This window comes from Lacerta agilis, chromosome 11, assembly GCF_009819535.1.
Source record: "Lacerta agilis isolate rLacAgi1 chromosome 11, rLacAgi1.pri, whole genome shotgun sequence".
In the NCBI taxonomy this organism is placed as follows: Eukaryota; Metazoa; Chordata; class Lepidosauria; order Squamata; family Lacertidae; genus Lacerta; species Lacerta agilis.
The window spans coordinates 43,215,934-43,239,646 of NC_046322.1; the positions used below are offsets into that span (position 1 = coordinate 43,215,934).

The 23,713-nt window shown below is 42.0% G+C and overlaps 1 protein-coding gene across 2 annotated transcripts; it reads left to right on the forward strand.

Moving 5' to 3' along the window:
- Positions 1–161: 161 nt before the first annotated feature.
- Positions 162–21,181, forward strand: ARL14EPL (ADP ribosylation factor like GTPase 14 effector protein like). Of its 2 annotated transcripts, XM_033163949.1 has the most exons (5): positions 234–253; positions 7,626–7,746; positions 15,740–15,784; positions 17,654–17,796; positions 20,016–21,181. In XM_033163949.1, exons 2-5 carry the CDS (start codon positions 7,645–7,647, stop codon positions 20,221–20,223), a joined length of 498 nt encoding a protein of 165 aa, XP_033019840.1. In that variant the 5' UTR covers positions 234–253; positions 7,626–7,644; the 3' UTR covers positions 20,224–21,181. The 2 variants fall into 2 exon arrangements, with proteins under 2 accessions (XP_033019841.1, XP_033019840.1); XM_033163950.1 differs by lacking the exon at positions 15,740–15,784 and having other exon boundaries at positions 162–253.
- The last annotated feature ends 2,532 nt before the right edge of the window (positions 21,182–23,713 follow it).

Here is a 23,713-nt window from a genome sequence, read left to right on the forward strand (position 1 = left end):
CACCAATTGGATTACAAGGCTTTACTGCAGTCTTCTCTGGCACCAGTTACAGACATCAAGCAGCAGTCTTATCTACAGCATGTACTCTCCCACCCTGGCAGGTTAACTCCAAGATTTATAGGGCAGCCCCATCACCTGCTCCCACTTTAGGGCCTAATTATTGACACCTGCCTGAGGGGCCGCACCCAGCGATACTTTACAGAATCACTCCCAGGTCCAGATTTAGGTTTGATGAGGCCCTAAGCTACTGAAGGTAATGGGGTACAGCTGTCCTTTGTCAACAACAAATTGTCACTGTTTTTTTGTGTTGAATATATGCTATATGGTAATTTATGGACCTAATAGGTATCTAAAGCCATTTGCACATAACAAAATATGTATTTTATCAAGGTAATTGTTGAACTGAAATACAATTAAGAAGTATATTAATAGTGACATTTGGGGGGGGGGCAAGAGAGTGGGGCCCTAAGCTATAGCTTGTTTAGCTTATATGTAAATCCAGCACTGATCACTCCATGACACAGGTAGCTTTTCAGATAATGGACTCCTTTAAAGAGAGACATATATTCCACGAAGTAGGACACATGGCTATCCAAGAGAAGCATCAAGACTATACTGAAATCATCATAGGTTTGAACTGTTTATGCTTGATTATCCAAATGAGTAGTATCCCTTTTCTGTTAAAATATGTAAACTGTGCATAAGTCATAGCAGAGTATAGGCTGGGTAGACTTATGAACCATAAGGAAAGCTGGCCCAGGGCATTTTATGTGACAATGAAGATGTCATTTCTCCAACCACATTACATGTACTGTTTAGTTGATTCTTATTTTAACATTGGCAATGGGACAGCACCCTCCATTTTACCTGAAGCTGTGTACACATTACAGCTAGTTCCATCCTTTTTCTCAATTTGGATTGAAGCCGGTTTGCAGGAAAATGCATCAAAACGCAGTGCAGGTGACTCTTACATTATGCGGGGGTTAGGTTCCAGCGATGGTGTGCAAAGCCACCATTGCATATAGTAAAAAAAACCATTGGGTCCAATGGTGGGTGGGATTGCCGTAATCATTTTTCCAAAAACCCACCCCCCTTTCTATTTATTTTTATGCCAAGTGTGTAAAGCTGAATGTGTACAAGTTAAATGCACTTAAGTTACAAGTTACTTGTATTTCCCAAGGAATGACAAGATGGATACAGGATAGATAGGGATTGCTGTAAACATGAAGTGTGCACTGCCTCTCATGCCAGCTGCTGGAAGGCATGGGATGGCTATGTTATGGAGGCAAGACCTCCCTTGCTGCCTTTCTGTTGCCAATAAAAGACAACGTGCAGAAGGGCAAAAGAGTTTATTCAATGCTGCAGCATAGAGGCTTGGCAGAATCTCTCCAAAAGACCAGTCCCCGAATGCACAAAACACAAAGCATTTATACTATCCTAGCAAGTGCACGCACAATTTCTTCCTTTCTTGTGCTACTGTTGGCTAAGGACTTGCGTAGACAAAGCATGCTTAAGCCAGGGATTCTTTTGATTGGCTACAGGGCAGTTACTTCCTATCCCATCCTTATATTGAGCTCAAGGGCAGACCAGGTGTAACTGGCCTTGCAGTTGTGGGAAAGTGATTATGCAGGCTCAGCAACTTGGCAGGCTGGGGACAGCTGGGTACGTGATGTGTTCGCTTCAGGGTTATGTTGTTGTTGTTGTTGTTGTTGTTGTTGTTGTTGTTGTTCAGTTGTGTCCGACTCTTCGTGACTCCATGGACCAGAGCACGCCAGGCACGCCTATCTTTCACTGCCTCCCGCAGTTTGGCCAAGCTCAAGCTAGTCACTTCGAGAACACTGTCCAACCATCTCATCCTCTGTCGTCCCCTTCTCCTTGTGCCCTCCATCTTTCCCAACACCAGGGTCTTTTCTGGGGAGTCTTCTCTTCTCATGAGGTGGCCAAAGTACTGGAGCCTCAACTGCAGGATCTGTCCTTCCAGTGAGCACTCAGGGCTGATTTCTTTAAGGATGGATAAGTTTGATCTTTTTGCAGTCCATGGGACTCTCAAGAGTCTCCTCCAGCACCATAATTCAAAAGCATCAATTCTATGGCGATCAGTCTTCTTTATGGTCCAGCTCTCACTTCCATACATTCCATACATTCTGGGTTATGGGGCCCAGCTATCAGTTATGGAGCAAATGGGAGTGGGCAGGCTACTTTAGGGGATGCATGCCAGGTTTAGTGGCATGCAGAGCTCTGGTCTTCCAAGAGAGAGCAATTGTCCAGGGGGCTCATGAGAAATGGCATGGGGGGGGGCTGTTGCTGCTGCACCCTCTGTGCCGCCTGAGGCAATTGCCTTGCCCCAATGGTAAGGCTGGCCCTGGAGGCAAGGGTTTGTGTGTTAAAGTGGGTATTTGGGATGAGAAATAGCGGCTCATTCTGAAACTTGCATTGGGATTTGTGCGTGTGTTATGTATCAAAATAATTGTTGGCAATAATTTTTATGCTAGCTTAAAAGCTGTGTGGAAACCTTGCAAGGTATTTGATTTGTAAGTGGGATTGCAATTCAAACGAATGCTTCATGGTCTGTGTCGAAAAGACACATATACGTAATTTTCATTCCTGGAGTGGCACGAGACTGTCCTTTCGCCTTCATAGAACAATAGTGACACCTAATGGCATATCAGTTTAACTACATATTACATGTTGCTGTATGTTTTTTTTTTTTTTTTTAAGACCTGTTTCTTACTTTAAATCGACACAAGGCCTTTCAGCGTGACCAGTCAGACAGGCCCCAATTTCAGTTTTTAAACTTTGTGAAATACTTTTCAGTGACCACTGATAGAAATAACATTGCAATGAAGGGAGATGGCGCAGCAGGCCTGTGTTTTATGTGTGACCTACATAGCAGATGTAAAGACAGCAGAACTCATATTTAAGATAAAGAGTAACACAGTGATACCACTGCTTCTGGAATTGGCCCTACAGTTAGAAATAGCATGGTGGTCAACTTCAAATATCAGAATTTGGAGTACCCTTTAAAAACAGCAAATTGTCTTTTGGATGTTTTATCTCGCTTGTTGGATCAACTCAGTGGCCTGAAAGAAGAATGAAGGACAACATCAGAAAGGGAACCAAAGATATTGAATAGGACTATGGAAGGCAATGGAAAATCGACATTAAGACTCCTGATAGTCTGAAGCATGGGAAGTCATAAAATTAATAATTTGGCAGTATATTTGGATTTATTTGGATTATTTTGATCATATTTATATGTAAAATTGGAGTATTTGATGTGATAATTATAATTGAAATTTAATAAAAATGATTTGGCAAAAAACAAACAAACAGCAAATTGTCAGTTACTTAGTTTTTATATATATATATATTTTACCACAGTTGAGAGCACCATTTGGATTTTTTGTCTTAGGTGCCAGAGTTTTTGGCCTCATCACTGCAAATGGAGTTTGGTGTTTCCCTTTTGGGCATTATGCAACAGGGAAGCACATGAGTTTCAGTTAAAAATAAAACTTTTGCAGGTAAATGAAATGTAAGAGTTGGGTGTGTTGACTTTTTTAACTTCCAGCTTCCAAAAGCGAAGGGTGCTAAAAAATTCTAACACGACTTGGGAATTCAAAACATACAGTAGTACCCCGTGTTACGTACGCGATCTGTTCCGGGTCACGCCACGTAACCTGGGCGTACGTAACATGAACAAACAAAAAGAAGAAGAAAACCCCCGGAAGTTTGCGGGTTTTTGCGCTTCTGCGCATGCGCGAAGTGCGCAGAACGTTTCTGCGCACTCGCGCGTCGTGCTCTCTCCGTGGAGGACTTCTGGGTCGCGGAGGTGCGTATCTTGAACATACGCAACACGGAGTGTATGCAACACGAGGTATGACTGTATTCGGGTTAAATTAATATAATTTAGTTTCGCTTGGTAAGTAAAATGTGTGAGAAATTGCATAGAAGTCGTTAAAAAGCATGGCCAAGTATTTGCAGTGGGTGGTGCTGTGGGTTAAACCACAAAGCCTAGGGCTTGCCGATCAGAAGGTCGGCGGTTCGAATCCCCATGATGGGGTGAGCTCCTGTTGCTCGGTCCCAGCTCCTGCCAACCTACCAGTTCGAAAGCACGTCAAAGTGCAAGTAGATAAATAGGTACCGCTCCGGCGGGAAGGTAAACAATGTTTCCGTGCGCTGCTCTGGTTCGCCAGAAGCGGCTTAGTCATGCTGGCCACATGACCCGGAAGCTATAGGCTACGCCAGCTCCCTTGGCCAATAAAGCGAGATGAGCACTGCAACCCCAGAGTCATCCACGACTGGACCTAATGGTCAGGGGTCCCTTTACCTTTACCTATTCTATATTACCTGACGTTTTCAGAAGGTAAAATTAAAATTCTTTGGTTTTCTGAAAGCAGTTCTTAGGAGACTCTTAATCTCAGGGCTGTGGGTTCCAACCCCACACTGATTCCTGCATTGTGGGGTTGGACCTCGTCGTCCCTTCCAATTCTGCAATTCTATGATTCTGTGGTAATCTTAGATTTACCAAGCTAAATGTTGTCCAGTCACAAAAATAACAGCAGGTTTGAATTCTTCACACCTCAAAACAATATTTTAAAGACCCGTCACTGAAGAAATTTGGGGGGAAATAAGTTTCACCCCTTAAAATGACACGCTCTACAGATTTAGGTTTGATGATGCTCTAAGCCACTGAAGGTAATGGGGCCCTTTATATGTCCAGCTGTCCTTTGTCAACAACAAATTGTCACTGTTTTTTGTGTTGAATACAGTGGTACCTCTGGTTAAGAACTTAATTCGTTCTGTAGGTCCGTTCTTAACCTGAAATCATCCTTAACCCGAAGCACCACTTTAGCTAATGGGGCCTCCTGCTGCTGCCGCGCCGTCGCCACCCAATTTCTGTTCTCATCCTGAAGCAAAGTTCTTAACCTGAGGTACTATTTCTGGGTTAGCGGAGTCTGTAACCTGAAGCGTCTGTAACCCGAGGTACCACTGTATATGCTGTATGGTAATTTATGAACCTAATACGTATCTAAAGCCATCTGCATATAACAAAATAGTTATTTTATCAGAGTGATTGATATACTGTAGAAATGAGCAAACCAGTGATATTTTAGGGAGCAGGCTAGCAGGCCTTACACAACACAACACTGGAGCCTACACAACACAAAATACTGTTGCTGTATGTAGGTTTTATTTTATTTGTTTTTTTATCTTATATTTTGGAAATGTACATCCAGTTTTCCCCCCCTTAACATTTTTTGCCCCCCCCCCCAAGAGAGTGGGGCCCTAAGCTATACGTAAATCCAGCACTGGCCCCGCTGGGGGAGGTCAGGCATGGCTGAGGCTCATATCCACCCCATTGTGATACTGTCTGGCCTGAAGTGCTCTAGTGGCCTAGCTCCCTCTGTTCCTCTATAAAGAAAGAAATGAAGGAAAGCAGAGACTGGGAAATCTAGAGCTGGCACCAAGGCTCCATGTCATTCTGGGGCTGAAACTAGTAAAACAATTGGATGTGAAAAGGGAGAGGCAGGAGAGATAAGACGGCAGAACATTTACCGTGGGTAGGGAAAAATAATGTCACTTTTAAGGAAAGCTGTCTAAAGCTGTTTTGTCATTAAAAAGTCCCTGTAATTACCCCAAAATGGAAAATGAGCGAGGTCCCAACTAAAGAAGAATGGCAACTTAACTTGACAGAATACGCACAACTCGCAGATTTAACATACAGAATAAGAGAACAAGAAGAACATACGTTTAAAGAAGATTGGAAAATGTTTATTGAATATATGGGATATAATGGTGTACAGCTGAAAACGCTGGAAGCGTTAAGATAAATTCAATAGTGTAAACAAGTTTGGATGGATGCAATAATGGAATAGGGTTTTTTTTTGTAAAATATGCAAGGGTTTATTATATGTAAAATGAACCATGGAAAGAGAAGAAAGGAAGTAATTGATATCTTAAGGATGAAAAATGAGTATTTTAAATTGTAAAACAGAAAACTTAATAAAAATTATATACAAAAAGTAACGAAGAAGTGTGCATGCACACGAAAGCTCATACCAAGAACAAACTTAGTTGGTCTCTAAGGTGCTACTGGAAAGAATTTTTTATTTTGTTTTGACTATGGCAGACCAACACGGCTACCCACTTGTAACCGAAAATATATAGTTAGAATGGATAGAAGTCCCTGTAATTAAATGAGCTTTCCAACTATAAAGAGGAGGGAGAAGCCAGATATATTGCTCCCTGAAGAGGGGTGGGATGAGAGGAAGAAGGGCTTACACACACAAGGAGAAGCAGCATTTAACAAATCCTGGAAGATTTCTGTTTTGGTGCAGAGGAACGGGAACAGGAAAGCACATTGGCCCAATTCCAGCTCCTGATTTATTCAGCTTATTTCCATGACCTCCATTCCTGATTGTTACAAAACCTGACCTGAAAGAAATCTTGTGTGTGTGTGTGTGTGTGTCCAAATCTATATTTTATAATATATTCTTAGCCAAATATATATTTTATTTTACAGTATTCTAAGCCAAATTAACTGCAGGTGTGGGAGCCTTTCTGAGGCTGCCTTGGGGGTCTCTCCCACCAAGCCCCCACCCCCTTGAGGAGATTAGTATATAGAATATATAGTACAGTATATAGATCTCAAGGGGGTGGGGGCTTGGTGGGAGAGACCCCTCCCAGGCTCTCACGCCTGCAGCTAATTTGGCTAAGAATAAAAGCAGCCACAGTATCTCCTCACCTCATATTCTTTTTTATATCTCAGCTAGATTTCTGGTGCAATTCAGGCCAGGCTCCGCCTCCTTCCCGAGTCCTCTATGTTGGGTGTGGCTGATGGGAGTTGTAGTCCAATATAGTTGGAGGGTCTCGAGTTAGGGAAGATGGGGGCTCAGACTTAAACATCAGGAGTAGAAACCGAAAGCGTAACCTTATTGCAGTACACCAAAAACCTGGTGTCTTCTACACGGGCCAGAGAGGTGGTAGGTGAGGTTGGAATTGGTGCTGAGGATGGTTGCTGGCTTGGCTAGAAAGCCAAGCGAACACTTGTAGACCTTTATAGTCTACCGGCTTCAATACCTTTTAATATCTCTCATATATATAATTGTCACTGGCTTTCTGATAATTCTGTTTGTTTGTTTGCCCAACAAGTGTTGGTTAAAACACTTACAAATGTATTATTATGGCATACGTATCTGATGTAGTTTCCTGTCACAACAAATTTGTTAGTTGATTTTTTTAATGTGCCACAAGGCGCTTTGTCATTCTTGCTTATAATGTTATTACCGTAGATTAAGCAGCCCTCAAATTGTCCTAATCTTCCGTTGTTGTTGTTTTTAACATTTTCGTTGTGCCTTCTGAAGCTTTAGAAGTACTCTTGCAGGAATTAACATGTGGAGATGAAGTATATCAGTGGGATTTTTTTTGGAGGCGGGGCAGGGGAGTAATGTAAGTAAGAATGAATAAAAAAAAATCTGGGTTCAGTTACTGTGGGAAAGAAAGGGTTCTGTAGCTAGGTCAGTGTGCCCTATAAAAGGTCTTGTTGCTGCCATCTTTGAAAATCTTTAGCTGCCTAAAGTCTGGCACATGCTTCACCTGTATACATTGTACATCTGCTATTTTAGGTTTTGCATACATTTGACAATGGATGGTTCCTCAGAAGGAAATGTTCCAGCAGGAGAACAACCTGCAGCTGCGGGGCTGGTAGGAGCAATTAGCACTTGCACTAAAGAGCAAAAACAACAGGTAGGACATCTGAGTCCACACATATTATTTATTTCTATCTTTCAAAAGGTGTCTTCTTTTCTAAATTACCGTATAGAAAATGAGATTTTAAGTTGATCCACACTGTGGTTTTTATATCGTATTTCTTTTGTGTGTGGACTACCCTGAGATCAGCGGATGAATGGCGGTATACAAATTTAATAAATAACAATTAAAAAAAAGTTTACATTTTCGAACCAGGGTGTTCCTCCCGTTAGAAATCTCTCTGGAACCTGAGTATTGATACAAATGTATAACATGCCTAGATCTCTCTTGGGTTTGGACCCCCCCACCTAGCTATTTAGCTGCTCCAGTATTCCTAAGTGCTGCGTGATGCCCATCTTTTCAACCATCTTCCTGCTGACAAAGCTGCTTATGGGACAAAGGAAATGGAGGATGGACTTTATGCTGTCAACAAAGTGATGTGTACCACCGGTACTTTATCATCTTAATGGGAGGGGGGATATATATAGCTCAGAGACAACGTGACACAGGTTCAAACAGTAAGTACTAGGCTGTTGTTTATTTATTGGATTTATTTGAGTTGCTTTTTGTAAAAGGGCAACTAATAAGTTTGATTAATATGAACAATTAATAATGTTTTCCCATAGCAGGAATTCTCTGGATGGCTCACAAAGCAAAAACAACATTTAAAAACAGTATAAACACTAAAAACTATAACAAATTAATTTTTTTAAAAACCCTAAAACACAATTCAAAACTCAGCTTAAAACTGAGACGTTGAGACTATAAAGTGTTAATTAAAGAATAGATTCTTCACCTGGTGCTGGAAAGATAATAAAGATGGTGCCAGGCGGTGCCTTTTTTTCTAAAAAAAAATGTTAATTCTCATTTTGACTCAAGAAAACCACCATTTTATCATTCAAACCAGAAAAAATAAATACAGTAAAAGTACAATGATTCACAAAATGTTTAGGGGTAAAAAGCACTGGTGCCAGTTGAACCTTTCTGAGGAGGCTGCTTTGAAATTGGGATATCACCAATATCTTCTCCTGTTTCCAGTAGAGGTTGGCATGGTGTTGGAGCCAATGCAGCTTGCCTGTCAGTAAAGGTAAAGGTAAAGGGGTCCCTGACCATCAGGTGCAGTCGTGTCCGATTCTGGGGTTGCGCTGCCGAGGGAGGCAGCGTTTGTCCGCAGACAGCTTCTGGATCATGTGGCCAGCATGACAAAGCCGCTTCTGGTGAACCAGAGCAGCGCACGGAAACGCCGTTTACCTTCCCGCTGGAGCGGTCCCTATTTATCTACTTGCATTTTGACATGCTTTCGAACTGCTAGATGGGCAGGAGCTGGGACCGAGCAACGGGAGCTCACCCCATGGCAGGGATTCGAACCGCCGACCTTCTGATCAACAAGCCCTAGACTCTGTGGTTTAACCCACAGAGCCACCTGGGTCCCTAGTACATCCTTATTGCCACAATGACCAGGTTCACATGTTTAGGCAGCCTTTCTGCTGCCTCACCCCTCCCAGAAAGCCACAGCGATACGGATGTCAGGTTAGGTAAGCAGCACTCCACTGACCACTACTGACCACCCCTCTTCCTTCCACATGGGACATGTTCACAGTTTTTTTTTTTTTATATAAGAATTTATTGGCATTTTTTCCTTATAACAACATACACCCATATCCACACCTACATTTATACACATACAAAACAAATACAATTATAAACCAAATACAAACATTGCCAGGATTCTTCTTCTTATTTAAGCATCTCGTAAAAAAATTTTCTATTTCTGAATCTTGACGGTTGACTTCCCCTACCTTTTCACCTTCGGTTTTATACCCCTAATCTGCTTTTTAACCTCTTCTTCTAAAAATTAAACACAATTATATATATAGAATTAGACAATCATCTTAATCGTCTTAGTCTATAAACTTAATCATCCTATACTAGATTTACTAGCAATACATCATCATAAATCTTCACAAATCGTTCTTATCAAGTCTACACTATCTCCTCTGTTCTTTAATCTGCTGCTAATAATATAAAAACTTCAAATATCTCCTTTCTTATTAAGAAAAGCTACATACAGCTAACAGTCTTCACCCTCCGATTTCAGAATGCCATAACAGACCGTTTTAGATTTTACTTAATACTTCACCCCACTCCCCCTCTATCCATTATCCTTCTCCTAGTGACGCCAGAACCAAACTTCCAGTTGCCTTCTTTTTCCAAATGTCCACAGATCCAGGCACAGTTCAGAACACTCCTTGCAACGAGCCTCAGGGTATCCATCTCATCTTCTTTCAGCTGCTCCGTTTCTTTATACCATTCTTTTTCTTCTTGTAAATATCTTAATTCTTTGTCCCTTGCCCCCGAGCTCACACCTCGGGGTCTGGATATAACAAATCTTATCGCCGTCCTGGGGCTGCCACCCCCCAAGAACGAATCTTTTTCCCGGAGTCGCCCTGTCATTTCTCTTCATCCTTCCAGCAACCCTCTCAGCTCCTTGCCAAGGTTTTCTTCCAAAGTGTCAAAGTTTTTGAGAGCCTCCTCTGTGGGAAGTAGATTTCTTTTCAAATCCCCACACAAGACTTTCACTTTCCGATAAAGCAGTTCCAGCCTCAAAGCATTGAGCCTTTGTTCTTCCGTTAGTCCAGAGTTCAAAACAAGTTCGAAGACAAAGCCCAACATGATGGTAGAGGGGGTGGGAGTGAGTGTCAAATTACAGTTTCTGTCTCTATGTTCTTCCTTTTGTAAGAGTTGTTTTTCATCTCAGTTTAAACTTTCCGTCGCCATTTTTCCTAAGCCGGAGCGCAAAGACCGCAGCTTTAAACGGAGATATTTTCCGCGAATTTACTCCCCCAAAGAAAATTTTAACAGTCTCATGTATCAAAGTTCAAGTACTTTGTAACCAGTTCTGTAGCAGCAGTCACTCAAATTGGCTAACTTCTTACACTCGAAGGGAGGGAGGCAGGCTGCCTTTCTCCTTCCCCCGGATCGTCCAAAAAAACATAATATCTAGTCCAATCAAGTACTCACGACCACCGGGTTTCTTTAAATCCATGCATCAAAGGTAGAACTTAGACGCTCATCACAGGATTTGTCGCCGCATTTACATCCCGGTTGGGGCTTGTCCCCTATAGCCCGGCTCCGTCGTCCCTTCACCCCCACTCCCCCTTTACAGGGGGAGCGAGGGAAGGGTTCGGAGCCACAACGGGCACAGCCGGGGAGCCCAGGGTGCGGGACGCTCTTCCCGCACCCCACCGGAGCCCCGCTTTGCGGTAGCGGGGCTCCAAACCCCCGGGATGGACTGGGCGCTTCGCAGCCGAAGCAGCCCACGACCACCCGCAATGGCGTCGCCGCCGGAAGGACATTTTCACAGTTTTTGTAAGGGTTCGTGGGTGCTCCTCACGAGTAAAAGGCGGTGACTCGGGGTCTGTATATTTACAGCAGTTTATTATACAGATATGTACAAGACAGCTCAAAATTCCATGACCGTCTTAGTCACTCTCAGATCCTGGAAGTGACGTTTTTCTGGAGCGCCTCCAGCAAAGAAACTTGGGAACCCCAAATCTCCTCCTCTCTTCCTTCTCTTTAAGCCCCCTACATAATTGGAGCAACGGAACTACCATCTCCCCCTCTGTCCCTGACCCGCACAGTAGGTGTCCGGACCCATGAGCGTCTGACAGCCCCTCCACCACTGAGCTCTCTTCCTGCCTATCGCTGCCACAAGATGTCTCCGGGGTCCTCGGGTGGTGTTGGGTACTCTCAGCATCAAGGGTCCCTCTCTCCACCTCAGGCTGCTCTCCGCTGCCTGATAGTTTTAGTGCTATGTACATGAGCTGGAAGGGACGTGGGTGGCACTGTGCTCTAAACCACAGAGCCTTGGGCTTGCCAATCAGAAGGTCAGCGGTTTGAATCCCCACGACGGGGTGAGCTTCCGTTGTTCGGTCCCAGTTATTGCCCAACTAGCAGTGCAAGTAGATAAATAGGTACTGCTCCGGCAGGAAGGTAAACGGCATTTCTGTGCGCTGCTCTGGTTCACCAGAAGCGGCTTAGTCATGCTGGCCACATGACCCGGAAGGTATACGCCAGCTCCCTCGGCCTATAGAGTGAGATGAGCGCTGCAACCCCAGAGTTGTCCGCGACTGGACCTAATGGTCAGGGGTCCCTTTACCTTTTACCTTTTACATGAGCTGGAATAACTCCAAGCAAAGCTTTGGATTCATGCCCTGCCCCTCTCCTGTTCTACCAGGACTTTGCCAGAATGTTTTAAGATTCACTTCCCCCTAATCTTGGCTTGCTGTTGTGTATGAACCAGAAGTTGAACTATTGTAGCTGTCACAAAGAGTTGGGGTCAAATGATAGAAAACTGAAATGCTTGTTTGACCTTTTGCTACACCCCAAGGCCCCAGTGTTCCTTCCTGCCTCCTTTCCTGAATGGACCATCAGAGATGACCTTCGTTTCATCCCAGCCAATGTCCTGATGCAGTTTAGGCCTCTGTTCATTTTACAGGCAAATTTTTATAAATGCAGTCTTGTGCTCGGGGCCTTCAGTTGGAGTTACCTGGTGAGGCGCAATGCTATACATCTGCCATGAGAGCAGCATGAAAGACTGGTAATTTTAGACTCCACTATTTCTGAAGCACATAAGAAACATTCACTGTCTTTGTCAGTAGTTAGAAGCAAGTTCAAAAGAACTCAGAACAAACTTTTCTTGTTTTTGTAAGTTGGCTTCAATACCATGTTGTGTACAATTGGTTTATAAATCAAATTTGGAGGTTTAAGCACAGTTGGTGTGGTTTGATACAGTGGGATTCCTGTATCTCACCCCATGTCCTGATCTTAACCAAACTATGGTAAAGTTCTATGGCTCTATATGGTAGCAGTTGGCTATTCTATTGTAGACTTAATTCTGTTGACTAAGGTACACAGTTAAGTTTGTCTTCTGACCCCCAGGATGTGGCAGGATACAGGGAAGGATAAGAACTCTGTAAATGACCTCAGAGTATGTCACAACCACAAAATCATCAGTTCCAAAACAATATACTGTACTTCACACCATGAGTTTATTTGCTTATTACATTTATATACCTCTGTTTCCAAGATAATCAAGATGGCATGTGTAGTTCTCTCAGTTCCCACATTATCTTCCCAACAGCCCTGTGAGGTACATAGCTTAGGCTGAGATACTGCCACTGACCCAAGGTCATACAGTGAACTTCAATGCTTTTCACACCCTAGTCCACAACTCTAACAACTCTACCACGCTGTTGTTTTAACTGGGTCACTTTAGTTCCACAAGTATCCAAACCAAGAAATTTATGGAGGGACTGATTCAGCAACTAAAACATTCTCTGTCTTAGGGTGAAAATATAAAGCCGCTCTAGGGTGGGCTGATGTCGTCATGTGTTTATGTTGACATGTGCATAGAATCCAGTTTTACATATGCTGTTGCTTAGACAAAAAGTGGATTAGTCAGGGATGTGTGATGCAGCAAATGGTTTTGTTGGGGTCATATAGTAGGTTGTATTATGCGTAGGTACCGTCACTGTGCAGACTGCTACCCTTTACACACAACACACATAGATTGATAGCTAGTTTATTCTTCTTCTCTGAATTGCTGTATTAGCTACTTTTATTTTATCTGCAGTTTTCTACCAGTAGTTGTTTTCCGTTCTGCTTCCCTGAGAAGCAGAAATAAATACTCAGCTACATGGTGCTATGGCCCATCTGGCATTTTTTAAAAAAATTTTTTGGCAAAGAAGGGAATGCTTGTCAAAAGAACCTATCCTTATGTGTATATCAATGTTTATATTGCCAGCGATGAGGGTGTGGCGATACAAACTACATGCTGGTAATCTAAAACAGCGGTGGGGAACCTCCAGCTGCGAGGCATCCCAGTTTGACCTACAAGTGTGTTTTGCCACACTCATGAAGTTATATGTGGTTGTCTAAAAAACCTATCCTCTGTGGGGTATACTGTATATTCTGGCGTATAAGACTACTTTTTATTTATTTATTTTTTAAATAATATTTATTAGAATTTTCCAATTAAAACCAAATTATAATACATGATTAAGTTTTCCATACTCCCCTTTCTCTCACCAAGGGGAGCCAAACAAAACAAACCCCCCTCCCACTGGGGCAGCCATCACTTCTTTCCCAATTTAACCACTTAATTTATACATAACATCTTTACAGACTTCCCCGATTCCCCCCCCCCCGTTGATTTCCAGATTAACCCTAATTCACAGTTATTGCCAATTACTCCCCATATTACTTTTTTCTTCTAACATTTCCTTTTTTTAAAAAAAAACTCTTTTACCAATTGATTATTCATCTTACATATCTTATTTATGAATTTAACATATCCTCTGCATACACGATATTTTTGAGCCTCCATTGCCTGATTCTATCTTTCAATAAAACAACCTAATTTAATTAATTTCATTTTAACTCTTCTCCCCCTCTTCCTCCTACAGTCCCCAAAATTAAGTTCTATTCGTAAACCGTTGTCCATTACCAAACTATATGTCTATGCCATAACACAAAAAGAAAATCTATAGAAGCATTCAGTATAAGACTACTTTTTAATCCAGGAAAATCTTCTCAAAAGTTGGGGGTTGTCTTATACGCCGGGTGGAGAACCTGTGGTCGAGTATATCTCAAACTATATATTTTAATTGGAAAATTTGGGGGTCGTCTTATTTGCCCAGTTGTCTTATACACCGGAAAATACGGTAATCCATTGGAGCAGTCAAATACAACATTCCTTGTTTCCTTTCAGTGGACACAGGCAGGGGGATGTTACTCCAGCCAGTATAACTTCCTGTTCTCCTGGTCTGGAGCATCCTCCCCCTGCATGTGACCAAAAAGATGGGTGTGACACTGGCTGACTCCACAAAGGAGCCGAGTCACGTAGCCATCTTTTTTTTTTTTTTTTATGATGATATGCTGCTCTTCTGCAGCCATTTTGTTCTCTTGATGCTGTTCTCTTAATGTATTTTGCTGTCTGCTGGCTCTCACACATTACAAATATACAACGTCACACATTACAAATATACAACGTAGGTTAATGCTTCAGCATCTGCAAATACATTTGCATCCTCAATCAGCTCTGAAAGGTGTGTGTGTGTGTGTGTGTGTGTGTGTGTGTGATAGAGGGGGGAGGGATGTATCCAGTACAGCTAGCATGTGAAGGCTGCTTTAAATCCTTCCATGTGGCAGCTGTTGTTACCTGGAGAGCAGCTTGCCCATGGTGATTCATCTCACAGATTAGGCAGGTTTGGCCATGTAACCACAAATATTGGAAGAGGGAGGTTAGCAGTTCCCTGGTGGAACTTGCTCAGACTTTATGGTGAGCCACGACGAACAACTCGTCATGTCACAACAGTTTCCACATGGAAGGATTTAAGGCGATCAGCCCTAAGCTGATATTAGGAAAAGGTAACAGCCCGAGAGCAATTTAGTCAGACTTGGCAGGTGATATATTTTTAGCCACATAGGCACATCATTGCACAGTTGATCGAGCATAAGTCTATCTAATTCAGCAGACTGCATGTGTTTGGCATTTTCTCCTTCAATGTTGCTCCTTATCATTTCATTTTCATTGTGCAAGCTTTTTATTAGAACAGATGCTTGTTTTTTCTGCAATTCAATTATTTGACTTGTCCCTCCTTCCCCCACCTTTTCAAACAACTAAATTAATACAGCAGTCAACTACTGACAGATACTTAAAAATAAATAAATAAAAGCACGACCTCATTCTTAAGCTCCCATATGAATTTGTGCACAAATTTACTAGCTTACTTGTATTTTATTATGAATACAAATTCAAACCTTTCTTGCTTCTGAACATAAAACGGCCACCCTGAAATACTTCCCCTAGCTATTAATGTGTTGGCTTTTGGTTTATTCATTCTTTTCAGTACTTTGCTGTAGCACCTCTGCCTATTTTCTTGTTTTTGCATCAATGATAATTTCTGTGCCTTTTCCTTGCCTTCAGATTCTTGAGTTGCCAGGTGAAGGGGATCAGTGGAAAAAGAAGACGGTAAGAGTTTGGAGGGAGGCAGCTACCTAGCAGAGAGTAGCAGGGGCGGGGTAATAATAATAATAATAATAATAATAATAATAATAATAATAATAAATTATTATTATTATTATTATTATTATTATTATTATTATTATTATTATTATTTAATATAAACTCAGAAGCTAAAGAAATAATAATAATAATATATTATTATTATTATTATTATTATTACTTCTTTAGCTTCTGAGTTGGAGTCCTTGGTGTTTGAAGAAAGTAATGTGACCTCTTCAGGCTGAAGATGCATGTCACAAGTGGGTTCAGAGGATGCATTTCCCTCCTAGTCAGAGTTATCCTCTGAATCCATGGCCTTTCCCCCTGTAGATAAAGTGTCAGGGCCCTTGGACATGACACCAGTACATTTTGAGTGGTTGTCTTGGCACCTAGGCAAACTGAGGGTCTCTTAGACATCACAAAATTAGCCGAAGTGAGCAACTCAACTATCATGCCTGCTTAGCAGCTTCCTTACTAGTGCTAATAAAGGTAAAGGTAAAGGACCTCTGACCATTAGGTCCAGTCACGGATGACTCTGGGGTTGCGGCGCTCATCTTGCTTTACAGGCCGAGGGAGCCAGTGTTTGTCCACAAACAGTTTTTCCGGGTCATGTGGCCAGCATGACTAAGCAGCTTCTGGCACAACAGAACACCGAAACCACAGCAGGGCACGGAAATGCCATTTACCTTCCCGCCGGAGCAGTACCTATTTATCTACTTGCACTTTTGGGCATGCTTTTGAACTGCTAGTTTGGCAGGAGCTGGGACAGAGCAACGGGAGCTCACCCCATTGCGGGGATTCGAACTGCCAATCTGTAAACCGTGTTTTGTTTCTGATGATGACTTACTGTTGACACCTATAAGTGTTGGTTTATCATGATTTTTTTCATCATTTCCAGTAGCAGTTAGTACAGCTGCCTGCCTGGCCAGGACAGGTTTGCTGGCATTGCACCTAGTTTCTCCTTTGTGAATTGTCCATCTCTCCACCCCTGTGTTTACCATCTGCTCTCTCTGCTAAATTATGACAAGATGAGGGGAATTTGTAATTCATAATTTATAAAGTTGCATGTGCCCTACAGCTGATGCCATTGTGGTAACAATAACCCTCCCTCTTGAGCATGCAGAAATGGTGAGCAAGAGAGGAAAAGATAATGATGGATGATTGAACCAATCCATTCTCCTGCATTGCAACAGAAATCAGTTGGCTGCCTTTTGCCATCCTGATCTCATCTGCATTGTAATGGTCGACCATCCTTCCCTCCCTCTCTTCATGCACCCAGCAATCCACCACTGCTATTCATGAAGCAATAAAGTGGGTTTAGCACAGCAGACAGGTTGTGGGAATGGCTGGAGCATCTCTTCGCTGTGTGTCCCCTCATCCTGAATTGCAGAGGCTGGCTAAAAGGGAGAGAGAGGGCCTTTTGGGGGGTGGCTCCTCTGTTGTGGCTTTTCTGATGTGCACAATGAGTTTTTGGGATAGGCATTGCTTTATTGCTTTGTGTTGGTCTGGCATTTAGTGTGAGCTCGTATCGTTACATTTAAAATGTGGTTTTATTTAACTTATTGTACATCATCTGGAGGATATATATTCTGAGACGACTAAGAATATAGATAATAAATAAGTGTGAGTGATACTGAAGTGGCCGGGTATATGTAGGTGTGGGTGTCGAAATTCAAATGGGGAAGGTAAGAATTTGAATGCCTTCCCTGTTCAAAAGCATGTCACACCCCCAGAATGCTTTAAGTTTGGGTCTGGCTTGAAATGGGTCCACCCTGTGCTACTGCCTGATTTAGAGTATTTTATCGCTGTAACTCAGAACAGCTCATTTTCCCTTAGCAACAAATAGAGCGTCAGCTGAAATGCCTGGCATTTCAAAATCCTGGACCGCTTCTAGCAGACTTCAACCCTGAAACCCGAGAGCAGCAGAAGAAAGCCTGCATGTCAATGATAAACCAGGATTGTTTTAACAATACAAAGAAGTAAGTAACATGCGGCATCTTATTCTGTATTTTAAATTGGGAGTAATTGCAGACCATCACAAGAATTACCATAAGATCATAAGGCTGATGTTTATAATTTAAGATTGTTAAGTTGTGGGTGGACACAGCAGACGACACAGTGATTTCCAAACAGCTCTTGTTTATTCTCAGGCTGGAACAGAAGTGAGCTGAAGGCCTCAGCAGCATGTTTATATAGAACTCAGCTACAAAGCAACAGTAACAACTTTCTGTAGTTACCCAATCCCTGAACGTCACTTTTCAATTCCTCATTTGCATATGCGGACCTGAGTGAAAACTGCAGCAGAATGAACTATATACACACACCCCTAGTGGCCTAGGGTGAGAACTTCAATACATAACAAAGATAGCAGTACAATGCAAACTGTCTTTTAAGCCCCAGCGGTTTCGCTGGAATTTGCTTAGGGCCTACTGAGTAAATAGGCACAGAATTAACATTCATTAGGCAGGCAAGGGAAAAATCAGAAGTGGGGCGCAATAGTAACATCCACCTTCTCTTGTTCTCCATGCTCCAACATAGACTGTATCCTTTTTAGTAGCCCCAGTAGGCAGGTGTTCATCTGGAGTAGAACCACAGCTGATCATAAATATTACCTGCTCATCTGAGAGCAGAGTTGATTTTTCTATCTGCCGAGGCTGCATTGTCTTTAAATTAAAAAAAAAACAAGAGAAAAGTGCATAAAAGAAACTGTCATAAGTTATCATGCCATTCTTAGGAAATGGAATGCAGTTCACGTCACTGCACTCAACTGGTTTAGACTTTTTCTGGTTATAATGGTGAAATAGTAATGGACAGCTTACATCCTTATGGAGACTACAGTGGTACCTTGGTTCTTGAATTTAATCCGTTCCGGGAGTCTGTTTGACTCCCGAAACAGTTCAGAAACCAAGGTGCAGCTTCTAATTGGCTGCAGGAGCTTCCTGCACTCATTTGGAAGCTGCAGAAGCCGCATCAGGTATTCAGCTACTGAAAAACGTTTGCAAACCAGAACACTTACTTCCGGGTTTGCGGCGTTTGGGAGCCCATTTGTTTGGGAACCGAGCCGTTTGACTACCAAGGTACCACTGTACTTGAGTGCAGCAAAACTTTCTCATTCCCCTTCTTCTTCATGTGGTTAATTTAGCAGAGTATAACAAACTCCATGGAAAATGTCCAGGATTTGGAGAAAGGGGCCATCAATATGCTGATGGCACCCTTCTCTATTTTGTTTTTGCACCTGAATCGGAAGCAAATAGCGTCTTTGAACTGGTGCTTGGAGTCACTAATAAATTGGATGAGGAGGACAAAAAAATAGTCTGAATCCCAAGAAAACTAGAATTGATGGTGGTTGTGAATTCTGCTGATAAGGAACCAGGATAGGCTTATTGATAGTGCTCATCAAGATCAGAATCCAGGACACCTCTAATTTATTTTAAATATGCTGTTTGCAAAACAGAACAGGAATGCAATTCCCTATCTCTAGTTAGTTTGGATTGTAATTAATCATGCTGGCCAGTCTTTGTGGCTAATGTTCCTGGCTGTCTCCTGCAGAATACTCCACTGAACCCTAGTTTGTTGATATGTGTGCCCATTTGTTAGGTAAGTTGTGCAACTGATTAGATTTCTGATATTTAGGATCCCTTGCTAACCGCACAAATGACAACTGTTCTTATATGGCTACAGTGCTTAACTGCATAACTTAGCATAAGCCACTGTAGCTGCATCCAGGTTATCTATGGAAAATCTTCCAGGGCACAGCAGCCCCATCTTCCCCAAACAACCCCCAACTCATCCTTCCAAGCTGGACTTAGGTAATATGGCCCCAAGTTAAGGTCTGAGATTCAAAACTGTTTTTTCAGTACAACAGTACCTCGGTTTTCGAGCATCTCGGAAGCCGAATGTTTTGGTTTCCGAACGCCAAAAACCAGGAGGTAATTGCTTCCGTTTTGAAACTTTTCTCAATTTTCTCCATTGACTTTGGTGGACTTTGGAGACCGCCCATTGTGCCTCGGTTGTTGAACGTTTGGGAAGTCGAATGGTCTTCCGGAATGGATTACTTTCAACAACCGAGGTACACTGTATATTGCAGGAGTATCAGGAGGAAGTACGGAGGCGTCTCTCCCCCCCCCCTTGGCTTCTCCACTTTTATTTGCTTCATACTCTGAAAACCAATGGCGATTCCATGTTTTCTCTTTTACAGACCCTTGAAGAAATATGACAAACACGGCCGGCTGCTTTCCGGTAAAGCGGATTTGTGTGACTGCCTGGAGAAGAACTGCTTGGGCTGCTTCTACCCTTGCCCTAAATGCAATTCCACCAAGTGTGGGGCAGAGTGTCGCTGCAACCGGAAATGGGTTTACGAGCAGATTCAAATAGAGGCCGGGCCGATTATCAGATTTCCATTTTAAACGGCTTTTTACCTGACCACTGTTGTTGTGAAACAGAGGCTGGACTTATTTTATTTCATATTTATTTATTTATTTATTTATTTATTGTTTATTTATTTATTTATGAAGAGAGAGGGGTGTTATTCATCCTGTTAGAGGAACAAAATGCCTGACATTCAAAGACGGGTAGCAGAGTTGTCAGGGTGTGACATGCAGACCATAATATTGAGTGTGGAAGAGAGTGGAGCTTAACACTTTCACCACCCACCACTTACCTGCTCCAAATCACTCCCCAAGCAGTCTTTCCCACCTGTGGGGGCCAAAATACATGCACAGCCACATTTTGAACACTAGGTGTATGGAGTTGGGAAAGGGCAGATGAAAAAGTTCAAGCACTTTCTCATATCTTTTTGTTCACGTTTGCTCTGAGCCAGGCGTTGGTTCATAATATGTTGCTGAGCCTCTGAGTTTCTTCAATTTAAACAAGTTAGGAGTTGGAATTGGCTACTAGGAAGTTTATTTAATCTTTCTCATCTGTTAAGGCAGTAGAGAAGGGGGGCGGGCGGGCGAGATTTGAACATTTTCGTTGGACAGATCCAGCTGCCTTGGGAATAAACCAATTCATAGCCAGCAGAAGCAAATTAAAGAAAAAGCAGGCCTCCCCTCTTTAAAAGCTCATTATTTCTTGACTGCATCTATACATGCCTCATATAGATTATTGTACCCTGTTATTGCTCAGGTGAAAAGACTATGCCCTCCTGAAAATCACACTGCAAAGTGACTCTTGCGAACAGAAGGAGGAAAGGGGGAACCAAGGAATTCAAGATTAATGAAAGCCTCTTCTTTTTCCCCAACGGGCTGCCGCACAACTCGAAAATTGATTCCTTCTGTGTTTATCATCTGTGCAGAACGAGGGGCTATCAAAGTAAATGTTTAAGTCCTTGAGCAAAGTTGCAGAAAATAAAGTTGGATATAAATAGTGTCAAGCATACAGTTTTTATTGGTACGAAGACCCGGGTTCTAAATGTATTTAAGGAATTCATAGTTTAAAAGTTACGTTCTCAACCATTTTACACTAGTCTGCCTGTAATGTACATAAAAAATGGACATTTATATTCATAAAAGGAAACATGCAGGTGATTTTTTATTAAGTGTCATTTCCAACTTTGAGTCAGTCCCCCCCTTAAATGAGTTGCTTACTCTTAAGATACAGTGGTCATATCAAACTGAAATGGGTAACAAGTCAAGGCTCCTTGACTGAAAAATAAATAAAATATCAGCGACATAGAGGTTAGTGGAAAGGAAATTGGCATGTGTGCTGGTAATATAGTAGTATGTATGAAAGAGGTTATCAAATGATATAGTGGCTAAAATCACAATGAAAACTTTATTATAATTTTGAGGGAGCTCCACCTTTTGCAGCGAAGAGAAATGATGACACGTTTAATTTTTATTCTGGTTAACCAAGGTTTCTGCAGTGTTTGCTTCTCTTTGCAGTTTACTAATGCAGTTATGCAATAGCTACACACTTGAAATGTTAATGCAAATTAAAACTTTAAAGAACTTTGGACTAAATCCCATGTGAAATCCCATGAGAGCTTATTGGTTCCCCCCTCCCTGCAATACCTCTTTGCTTGGTTGTAGTTTTCTTTTGACTCCAATTGACTTCCACAAAATTGGCTAGGTGGCCTTGACCCCTTTTTCTTATTTCAGAGAAAAATAGAGCCATTACACTTTCTATTGGGAGGCTTGGTTGTTCACTTTCATTTTCCCCTCATCGGCTTTTAATGTGAGACAGGCAGCCACGGAAAATCACTTCTGATATGCCAACTTGGTCAGGTTTTCAGCTGGTGCTGTTTGGTATAGCTCCAACACAAGTCAATGTTTTGCTTTAAAGTATGTCCATTCAATGTCACACAAAACAATGTTTTGGGAAGTGCTCAAGCCACACTTCTGTGTTTGTGGTAGGTTTGTAGGTTTAAATTTTGTTATACTTGTATCTGGTACAAATTATAGGGTTTGCTGCATAGCACACTATGCATATGGGCTTCCCCATTGCAGACATGCATGACCAAAGACCAATCTCAATCCTTTATTGGCATATAGACAAAATTCTGAAAGGTTCTACTCTGCAAAATCTGCATCTAACAATTCAACAGAAGTATAGTGTCCAGATCAAGTGAAGTAATACTGCCACTCTATTCTGCCTTGGTCAAGCCACACCTGGAATACTGTGTCCAATTCTGGGCACCACAATTTAAGAAGGAATTTAGATAAGCTGGAATGTGTGCAGAGGAGGGCAACCAAGATGATCAAGGGTCTGGAAACCAAGCTTTATGAGGAACGGTTCGGGGAGTTGGATATGTTTAGCCTGGAAAAGAGAAGACTGTGAAGAGATATGATAGTCATCAAATATCTCAAGAGTTGTCACATGGATGATGCAGCAAGCTTGTTTTCTACTGCTGTGGAAGATAGGACTCCAACCAATGGCTTCAAGTTACAATAAAGGAGATTCTGACTAAACATCAGGAAGAACTTTCTGACAGTAGAGCTGTTCAGTGGAACAGTCTCCCTCAGGAGGTTGTGGACTCTTCTTCCTTGGAGGATGTAAAGCAGAGGTTGGATGGCCATCTGTCATGGGTGCTTTAGCTGAGATTCCTGCTTTGCAGGGGGTTGGACTAGATGACCGATGGGTCCCTTCCAACTCTAAGATTCTATGATTCTAATTGAAGCAGGTGGCTAATGAAAAAAAAGACCTCAGTGGCAAAACCCTGGTTATGGAATGTCCTTCCCAGCAATATATGTTCCCTGCACCACCTTTATGTTCTTTTCAGCACTAGATGAATAAATTTTTGTTCACTCAGGCTTTAAACACCTTGCTGTTTAACAATCTGGGCTTCTAAATTTAGTCGTTTTTATTGTATATCTGTGTTCTTATTAGTTTTACTTCTTCTTCTTCTTCTTCTTCTTCTTCTTCTTCTTCTTCTTCTTCTTCTTCCAGAAAGCACCGTTTTTTGTGCTGCTTTTCACTGTTTATATATTAAAAAATAGCATTATTGTGTTAAGAATAGCATTATTGTGTTAAAATAGTATTAAATAGTATTTAAAACAAAAAAGCAGAGAACTTAACTTAATACGCAGCCAGATACCCTTCACAAATGGTTGCTCTTTGACTCCAAAACTCTAGTGTGGAGTTTGGAATGTGCTCAGCTGACAAAGCCACACTACAACTTAAGTTTTGTATCAGTTGCAAGATTGCAGAGACCAAGAAAGAAAGTATCTGGATCATATCTTGAAATGTTTGCCAAGGCTTTGTTCCAAGTTTAACTGATTTTGAAACTAGCGGTCCTCAGTCAGATCTACTTGTGCTTGGAAATATTTCTCATGTTCAATTTTGTATTGTTAGGTAATGCTATTGAAAAAGAAAAAGAGCCTGGAAAGAGGTTGTGATTTGTGAATTTTCTGGCATAGTTGTGATCTTAACAGGCCAAGGCTGGTGAACATTAACTAT

Coding starts and splice junctions, on each gene's coding strand:
- ARL14EPL (XM_033163949.1), top strand. CDS start 7,645: ATGGATGGTTCCTCAGAAGGAAATGTTCCAGCAGGAGAACAACCTGCA. Junction 7,747..15,739: donor CTAAAGAGCAAAAACAACAG/GTAGGACATCTG, acceptor CCTTGCCTTCAG/ATTCTTGAGTTGCCAGGTGA. Junction 17,797..20,015: donor TGTTTTAACAATACAAAGAA/GTAAGTAACATG, acceptor TCTCTTTTACAG/ACCCTTGAAGAAATATGACA.